Consider the following 10,202-nt stretch of genomic DNA (forward strand, 5'->3'; position numbering starts at 1 on the left):
ACCTGATGGTAAGTGGTCTGCCCATAGAGATTAGTGCTGTAAAAATATATAACCATTTCTTACATCACCGACCTTAGAGACTAAGATGTTATGTCCCTGTAGTTACACTGCTTTTAAACTTGAATATTGGACAAAGCCCTACCCCCAAGTGTCTAGTATAAATGATATAAATTCAAAAAATATTTTATAATTAATATTATTACTAATAAATTATTCTATTGATGCATGTAGAAATGATGAATGAAATGTCGGAATGAATTCCGAATTATTTTTACGTAACTTTGTGTGGTGTATTATTAAAATAAAAAAAAAATACATATTTAATTAATAACAAATTTATTTGAATGCCAATAGTATACGTGAGAAATTATTTCACGAAATCTGTTTTCGTTTATTCAGGAAGAGTTATTTCCAGATAATGAAGTGAACATTGAAGATGCAGAACAACTTCCAATTTCCATGACGATCTTTGCTGAATTGACACCAGCTTCAACGAATTTGGTACCTGCGCATATTTGAAGGCTGGCTGGTAATGTTGAGAAACCTAAATTGATGCGAGAAATCTGAAATACCAGGAAAAGTATAGTGACTAAAAGTAACAAAACCGATTTAATTATTGTGCTGTTTCTTATAATTAATATGAAATGGAAATATTACAAATGATTTCTTATTAATGTGAAACTTATACATTTTTCTAGTATAATCCACAGATAACTCATTGCTTGAGCTGCGTAGGAAAAAGAATATTGTGGGGCATTTTGTTCATGTCTTATGAACCAAGAGTTGTAATATTGTAAGCGGTTTTATCCACGTCATGGAACGTCACGTGACTACACGTGATGAATAATATTAATTTTTTTATACTATAGGTAGGCTAATAAGCAAATGGGCCACCTGATTACCAACAGTGGTAACCATTGCCCATAGGCAATGGCGCTATAAGAAATATTAACCATTAGTGGTTTTAGCGGTGTACCGCTAAAACCACCAACCTTGGTAACTAAGATGTTATGTTTCTTGTGCCTGTAGTTACACTGGCTCACTCATCCTTCAAACCGGTCTACATAAATACTGAATACTGCTATTCGACGGTAGAGTATCTGATGAGTGGATGGTAACCCAGACCAGAACCAGAGTTGGTCAAAGCCCTACCATCAAGTAAATTAATTAATTAAATTAAGCAAATTAATTCAGTTTAAATCTTTCAAAAGGAGACGACAGGATGAAATTTTAGATAATATAACATTCAATATGGTTAGTCTGTACTGAAAATTATTGTTATTACCAAAACTCCACTCTGGGTTAAGAAAACTGCTCCTTTGAATTCAGTTCGTATAGCGATACGACTTAGACAAGTGCCCGTTGCTAAAAGACCATGCTCGTTTTCGGTGCACTTCTTCAATTCTGTCAAAGAGTTACCAGTATAATTCGTCATATTGGACGATATTTCCATAAGTTCATCAATCATATTTCCAATTTCCGTGACGCGATCGCCCGCACATTGTTTTGATTTTTCAACAGCATTATTGAAAACACTATCGAGGTCACTTTTATGAGACTGAAAAAAATGTTTTTATTTAATATAATATATGCACTTTAACAACATTTTTAGTAAAATAATATAAAAAAGTGTGTCAATATGGAATCTTAGATTTAATAAACATTTTTAAAACATTATAATGCATGTTATCAAAATAGTTGTTAGTTTAAGTGACAAACCTGAAATTTTTTCAGGTTAATTAAGAACTTGCCCTGATTAATAACATGATTAATAAATAAATGTCAATACTTACATCAATACAATTGCGAACTTCTGATCCAGCATTTACAAATCTGTCACTGACATTTTTGACGGCAAGATTAACTCTTTCACGGACTCTCTGTAAATCATTGACCAATTTCTCCGCGAAAAGTTTCCTCTGTTCTTGGATTCCCGCTGAAAATGTTTTCACAGAATCCATTGCTCGTTGGGTGGCACTGCGTAGATTATTTATTAGCTCTTCTATAAGTACCCTGCATAAAACAAACAAGTAATTAGATTACCTTGGGACATTTGTTCTATTTATTTGAATATTACTACCAATATTAATATGGTTAATATTATAGTATATGATAATTCATATAAGGCAATTCGACATGGGACGACAAAAAAAAATTGTGCATTTATAAAATAGTATTTTATAGAGTCGTTATATTACTTCGCAAATCGCAACACATATTCTGATATTCGACAAAATCTGTCTAGAATTATTTAATGTTATATAATTAGTAAAAAACATCTTCAAGGTTTGAAGTGGTGGGCTATTTCGATGTTCACAAAGGACTATCCGACGAAGAAATATATTATTAATAAGAAGCTCACTTTGTGTTTCCAATGAAGTTACCATCACGGCGTTGTTCTAGTAGCAAGTCGGTATCAGATGGACTTCCCAAAGATGAGGAAACCTAATAAAAAAAAAACCGTCTTATGTATCGACAATGTATTACATAACTAAGACTAACTTCAAGACAATTTTTTACGTAGGGCATTTTTTGTATTTTAACTTGATTTTTTAAAAAATTATATATGTAGTCGCAAACGAGACACCTGATAGCAAGTGCTCACCATCTTCCATAGACAATGGCATCGTAAGAATCAATACGCCACCGACCTTGGGAACTAAACTGTTATGTCCGTTGTGCCTGTTAGTTACACTGGCTTAGTCACCCTTACAAAGAGAACACCACGGAGTATTGCTTATTGGTGGTAAAATTTGTGATGAGAGGGTGGTACCCACCTACTCCACCAAGGTGGACCACGTCATATAAATTATTTTAATATATTAGAATTAAAAAAAGTTCACTTTCAGGTTTGTTATGGATAATAATGTGGTTGTAAAATTTATAGCAACCCCGTCAATGCAAGCGAAGCCGCGGGCGACCACTAGTCATAAATAAATGTTCAATAGTTACCGATAACAAGGTATATCGCATTAGAAACAAATATATATTTATGAAATTTATTTAAATAGACATATACTAGGATAAATATAATAAGATTCTAAGAAAGTGCGTTATAAATAAATTTAAATAAAATATAAAATATTTATTATTTATAAAAATAAATTTAATTTACGACTTACCAGAAATATGGTTACAATTAGCAAAGCGAACTTCATCTTCAGTTGAATCGAAGCAATTGTTAGAATATGTGATGGTGTGTAGTAATGATCCATGGTTTTATATGATATTCTTGCAAAATGCATTCTTTACATAGTTACTCTAAACAAATGAATGTTATCTTATCTATTTCATGGGATATTACATTAACAAAATCAAGTAAACACAAGAAATTGGATCATAACTATGGAATTTTCTATTACTAGATTGCAAAAAAATAAATAAATGTTACCTACTACATGTATGATATCATTTCGTATGTATTATTATTTATGCGGAGCCGAGATGGCCCAGTGGCTAGAACGCGTGCATCTTTACCGATTATTTCGGGGTCAAACCCAGACAGGCACCATTGAATTTTCATGTGCTTAATTTGTGTCTATAATTCATCTCGTGCTCGGCGGTGAAGGAAAACATCGTGACGAAACCTGCATGTGTCTAATTTCAACGAAATTCTGCCACATGTGTATTCCACCAACCCGCATTAGAGCAGCGTATGGTATGCTCCATACCTTCTCCTCAAAGGGAGAGGAGGCCTTAGCCCAGTATTGGGAAATTTACAGGCTGCTAATGATGATGATGATGATAATGATGATTATTTCGTAGGTACTGTATTGACATCTTGTGTCTGATTACTTAATTTTGGTATGTCAATCGAAATTCACTCCATGACGTCATGAGTCAAAGCTCTCGTTTTTCAGCCATTCAGTCAGGTACGACCACCATTAGTCATCAGTCCAATTGGCGGGCTGGAGGCCAAACGCTACGTTTTCCGATACGGAGGCTTCACCCTAGGATTCCTTGGACCCTTTAGCGTTATATAACGCCTATTAACACTGTCTATTAATTATCCAAACTACGAGTACGATATAGGTAAATATTAAAATACATGTGAATAGGTTGTGAATAATGATATGCCCCAAATACATTTATAGTTTATTGATTAAGTATAAATGTTGACAAAGTTCGTAGTTATTTTCTAACATTTTGTTTTGTTAGACGAAATTACAAAAACCTAAAAATTACGTTCATATTTTATTTATGAAAAAACTTTTACATTATAAAAAGATGTTTTTTTAATATCTAATGCAGAAGGAGACCTGACTTTAAATAAAACTGAAACGGTCTATTGTCTCTACAAACAACTTTATTTACCTAGTAGTCCATTTTTGAATATGAAATTCGTTTCATAGACAAAGAGCAATTTAGTTTTTCTCATTTTTTATAAATCAAGGTTTTACATAGATCATTTGAATGGTTTTTAAAACCAAAACAAAAACCAAAACTGAATCTGAAACCAATATAAGTATGTTTTTCATGTGTAAATATTCACATTTTTTTCGTGTTCAGTAAAGGATAAGCTCAAAACCAATGTTAACAAATAAAATTCTATCGAATTATTATGTTTTAACCTTGCGCTAAAAATCTGTCTGTTTCCATATCTTAGTCAAACATGGAACAATTAGATTCATAAAGAACAATGTGGAAATATTTGCTTATTATATATATCATTGAAGTACTCTTAAAAATGAAACATTTTAAATATGACTTATATGTTGCTTATAAACAAACACATGATGCAATTAGGACTATGACAAATAGCCCATTGTAATTTGAAACCAAGGCCTTGCAGATAAGAGCAAATCAAATTAATTGGTTTATTCAACACTTTCAATGCTAACCATTAAAATATTTCTATTAAGGCTTGCTTTTAGAATTTAGGTACTGTATGTATGTATGTAATAACACGAACATCGAAAATTGTCGCTATTTAGAATTTAAATTAACACGATATAAATGATTACATAGTATAAAACAAAGTCGCTTACCGTTATCTGTCCCTGTGTATGTTTAGATCTTTAAAATTACACAACGAATTTTGATGCGGTTTTTTTGATATCTTAATTGTAATTTCTTAATTGAAATATCTTTATTGTAACTTAGCTACTGAAACTTTATGTATCTAAATTTTATTTTAAATTTGTATTAAGTAAGTAAGTTAAGTAAATAAGTAAGTTTTTTTACATTGGTTATTATTTTAAATCAATCAGTGGGAATTTTAAAGAGCGACCTTTAGTACGAATTCGGTCATGTTCGGATACGAATTTCCACCAGCGTCCTTTCTGTACATTTTATTTCGGTTGCTTTGAAATAAATTCCTAGTTATTATACATTTTCGGAAAGCTAAGTAAACGATTATGTTTTTAAAATAATCTGCAGAACAAGTTTCATAATTTTTTTTTTGATTTTCAGGCATATTTGATGGAAAAAAATAAAAAAAATATTGGTATAATATCGTTTGCCGTCTCGCATTTTTAAATTTGGACCGATAATTATTGTTTAAATATTGAAAAATATCCAGTGTTTAATCGTTTTTATAAATCAGAAGAAAAAAGTAGATTTTAAATGATACTTTTTTTTAAATAAATTTTTGAAGTTGCATTTTTGACTTATTTTGAAAAAATGTTAAAAACGTGACAACTCAAAAATGGTTCACTTTTGCATCGTGCAATGCGTTTAATGGAGGTTAAAATTATCGCAAATAGTCACCCCTATCACCTCCTAACGGGAATACGTCGAATTACCAATAACTTTGTATATAAAATAACAAGTCCTGACTGACTGATTCATCATCGCCGAGCGTAAACTATCAAAGTTACGGCCTTGAAATTTGGTGAATAGGATCTTTTAATTGAGTAGACACCCACTAAGAAAGGAATTTTGGAAATTCAATCCCTAAGGGTGTGAAATAGGGATTGAACGTTTGTATAGAAGTCCGTCATTTTTTAAGTTAGGAACATGAAACTTTATTTTTGAGATACTGATTAAAAATGAATAGATACGTATTTAAGCGTTTCTGGATTTTTTACCCCTAAAGGGGTGAAATAAAGATTGAAAGTTTGTAGGGAATACCGTTATTTTTTAAAGTTAGAAACATGAAACTTTATTTTTAGGATACTGATTAAAAATAAGTAGACACGTATTTAAGCGTTTCTGGATATTCTAGCCCTAAGGGGTGAAATAGGGGGGGTAGCCATTTCGTATATAGATTAGTCTAGAAGTCCGCCATTTTTTAAGTTACAAACATGAAACATTATTTTTGGTATACTGATGAGAAATGAGTATATATATATTTAAGCGTTTCTGCATATTCTACCCCTAAGGTGGTGAAATAAGGGTCAAAAGTTAGTATGGAAGTGCGTCCTTTTTGAGGTACAAACATGAAGCTTTACTTTTGAGATACTGATTAAAATTTAGTACATACATATTTTAGCTTTTCTGGATATTCTACCCCGTAACGGTGTGAAATAACGGTTGAAAGTTAGTATGGAAGTCAGTCATTTTTTAAGTTAGAAACACGAAACTTTATTTTTAGGATAATGGTTGAAAATGTGTAGATATGTATTGAAGCGTTTTTGGATATTCTATCCCTATGGGTTGAAATAGGGGTTGAAATTTCTTATATAGGTTAGTCTATGTCATTTTTTTATGTCAGGAGATTGGCGTGCCAATAATATTACTGAGGAATTTTAGACCCCAAAAATTATGCACCGGCACCAGACTAATATTAAGGGTTCTCTATCGTAATGTCATAGGTTACAGGTATTACTGATCGGAAGGAAAAATAGTGTATATTCCACGAATATCTTAGATACCATCAGAATACTCCTTTATTTTTAAGAGAGTACAGGTCGCGCTTAAAGTATGCTTCACCATGACAATTAATAAAGTACAAGGTCATATTTCTAAAATGGCCGGAGTAAATATAAGAGAAGACTATTTGTCGTATGGACAGCTCTAAATAGCCTGTTCGAGAGTGAGCTCTGTAAGCAGTCTGGTGTATCTAGACCACGAAAGTCGAACCACAAATGAGGTCTTAAATTAACGTAATATTTTAAATTATTCTGTAATATAATCAATTTCCACACGAGTAAAGCCGCGGGCAAAAGCTAGTATCTATAATATATGCACAATATAGTAGATTTAATATATAGATATATAATAATATAGTAGCTTTAAAGAATATTGAATTTTAGAGGTTGAAAAAATGTAGGTACTACAGTATTGTATACCTTAAAAAGGTCTTCAAAAATGTCAGCGATGGTTTATGTCTATCTCTTAGCGATAACCCACAATAACCATTTTTATCCTTGACTTTTTACGAGAAATAATGGCTTATTTTCGAAGCGATTTTAAGCAATACAGCATTAATCCTTATCCAATTAACTTAAATACATTATGCATTTAATATAGATCAATATGGCCCTTTAGAGCATGTAATTTAAATGAATATTTTCGAAGATATTACAGATTTAAAACGCTCCCTGCTTTAGCGGTTTGTATTGTCTAACGACTGAAAAACTGTTAACGTTGTAAGACATTCTGTAGTATATTTAGTATCAGCATTGCACCCGTGCAAAGCCGGGGCGAGTCGCTAGTTATTAATAAATTACAGTTTTGATTTCATGGTGTGGGGACCCAACATGAACATTATCTGATACTTATAGGTACAATATAGTAAAATTATATAATATTAGATTTTTTATTTATTTTAGTAAATTTTTTTTTGTCCTTGCACCATTAATAATTTTATAGGCATACCTTTACTTCTATATATGCGATCGAAAAGAAATGAAAAGTGAGGATATTTGTCTAGGAAAACACCTTAATGCAGTAGATATGCGCCTACATCCTTACCGATCGTGTTGGACTTGCCGTCAGGATCTCCATTTTTCTACGCAGACTGCGTTTGTAACTTCTGTAAGAAAAGTTTGAAGTAAGTACATAAATATGCACGTTATGTAGCGGGTCACGATTAGTTCCATTTTCGTTTTACAAGGACTTATCTGATGTAATTAGCAACAGTCTGTAAATGTCCTACTGCTGAGCTAAGGCCTCCTCTCCTTTGAAGAGTTGGATTGGCGCTTAATCCACCACGCTGCTCCAATGCGATTGGTGGATACACATGTCGCAGAATTTTGTTGAAATTAGACTCATGCATGTTTCCTCACGATGTTTTCCTTCACCGCTAAACATGAGATGAATTATAAACACAAATGTGCTCACACATGAAAATTCAGTGGTGCTTGACTAGGTATGAACCCTCACGCATCGGTTAAGATGCACGTGTTCTAACCACTGGACCACCTCGGCTCACTGATGTACGCTCTTTCTAATTTATGCTTCAGATTAGTATTATACTCCACTATCAAAAAACATATTGTAATTACCAATAATTATTCTTACTGTTTAATTAATAAGGTTATAATATGATCTTAAAATAATTATTATTCGGCGGTTCTAGGGCTTTGTGCAAGCCCCTCTGGGCAGATATCATCCATTTATCATAATATATTCTACCGCCAAGCAGCTATACTTAGTACTGTTCTGCTCCCTGGATGAGTTAGGATGAATTAGCCAGTGTAAATACAGGCGAAAGGCTTATCTTATCTTAGTTTCCTCGGTTGCTGGCTTATTGGCGCTGTAAGGGATGGTTAACATTTCTGGTGACCACTAATCAATTGGTCTCTTTGTTGGTACGCCAAACCAACAACCAACCAACCAACTCCATATTATAAAAAAGTCACTAGTTGTTTAGTTTAATTTCTTTGAAATTGTTAACACGATAGAGATATAATTTACTTGGTTATAAGGCCTTGAGGTAGCCCGTCTTGCTGGTTACCAGCCTTTCATCGGATTTTATCATTAGTGGTGACCACTTACCATTAGCTGGCCTATTTTACGGTACGCCAATTTATGCTTTAAAAATAAAAATAGCAATATATATATATTTTTTTTTTTTAAAGTGCCTGCTATAAACTACAAAGCAATACATTTTGTTGTAAAAGTACTTAAATAGATTATTTTATTCAAGGCGTTCAATAATATAACATGAAATTATTCCCTTCATATGTGCAGAGAGAGACTTATTATGTACACAAATAAAATTTTATTTAAATAAAGTTTTCTTAATAGCCTGCAAAACTTAAAATAAAATAATATTTATTAGAAATAGTGCTTATAAAATTTATTAAAGTAAATGTTACATGATTTAACTTACCGGATGCATCTTGATAATAGTACTACCAGAACATCGTCATAGTCCAAGCTTCATTGATGAATTATTGATAATTTAAAAAAAAAAATCTAAATCATCAGCATTTCACATCCGACTATAATACGTCAACGTTGATAACTAGTTACATTAAAAACATATTAATAGTTCATGTGTATATCAAGGGCATTCAATTACTCAAATTTACTTACCTAGGGCACTTTGTTTCATTGGGCGATTCCGTGATGCCCCCGAAGAGACGGGTGGGTACCGGTGTTTTTTTAGTTGGTTTTCCGGCGTGCTAGGGTGCACCAGGCGTTCTAGATACCGACGAGTCTCGCATAATCCCCCAACTTCAAATGGGAAAAACGCAAAACTGTAATTTAAGGACTTTACGTTTAATCGGCTTATTAATATTATTTCGAAAGCGTTATTAATAATTTGATGTAAGATGTGCATGGAAAAGCAAAAAAAAAGTATTTTTCAAATTGATAAAACTTTGCCCGATTAATTTGCCCGATATGTCCCATTGGATAGAACGAGTGCCTCCTAACTGATGATTGCGGTTTCAAACCCAGGCAAGCACTACTGAATTTACATGTACTTAATTTGTGTTTGTAATCCATCTCGTGTTTGGCGGTTGAGGAAAATATCGGAAAGAAACCTATATTTGTCTAATTTTAATGAAATCCTGTCAGATATGGATACGCAATAAAGCAGATCGTCAAAGGGAATGGAGGCCTTAGTAATGGGATTTGCAGGCCGTTACTCAATAAGTTAGTAACTTTTTTAACAATTCCTACCAAAATTTCACTAGCACAGAGTGTCCTATTACCAATTCTCAATTATACGGATAATTGGTATGTTGACATAAAGAAGGAGCAACTAAACTAGCTTGAGTCGTCGTTGGATTACGTCGGTTCGAAATATAATCAACCTGTTTAGTGATTTTTTCATATGGCCTCTCCAAAGTTTGGAGATGCGCCTC

The 10,202-nt window shown here is 32.6% G+C and overlaps 1 protein-coding gene across 1 annotated transcript; it reads right to left on the reverse strand.

Moving 5' to 3' along the window:
• Positions 1–319: 319 nt before the first annotated feature.
• LOC113401275 (uncharacterized) lies at positions 320–9,504 on the reverse strand. The gene is made up of 6 exons (XM_064215330.1): positions 9,427–9,504; positions 7,858–7,918; positions 2,363–2,445; positions 1,794–2,013; positions 1,286–1,558; positions 320–563 (listed from the first exon to the last, which is right to left on the reverse strand). The coding sequence occupies exons 2-6, from the start codon at positions 7,888–7,890 to the stop codon at positions 396–398; spliced, it is 777 nt and encodes a 258-aa protein (XP_064071400.1). The 5' UTR covers positions 7,891–7,918; positions 9,427–9,504; the 3' UTR covers positions 320–395.
• Positions 9,505–10,202: the final 698 nt, after the last annotated feature.

The sequence above is a fragment of the Vanessa tameamea genome, chromosome 7 (assembly GCF_037043105.1).
Source record: "Vanessa tameamea isolate UH-Manoa-2023 chromosome 7, ilVanTame1 primary haplotype, whole genome shotgun sequence".
In the NCBI taxonomy this organism is placed as follows: Eukaryota; Metazoa; Arthropoda; class Insecta; order Lepidoptera; family Nymphalidae; genus Vanessa; species Vanessa tameamea.

Coding starts and splice junctions, on each gene's coding strand:
- LOC113401275 (XM_064215330.1), bottom strand. CDS start 7,890: ATGGAGATCCTGACGGCAAGTCCAACACGATCG. Junction 2,446..7,857: donor CGGCAAGTCCAACACGATCG/GTAAGGATGTAG, acceptor TTTTTTTATTAG/GTTTCCTCATCTTTGGGAAG. Junction 1,559..1,793: donor AAGTTCGCAATTGTATTGAT/GTAAGTATTGAC, acceptor CATTTTTTTCAG/TCTCATAAAAGTGACCTCGA.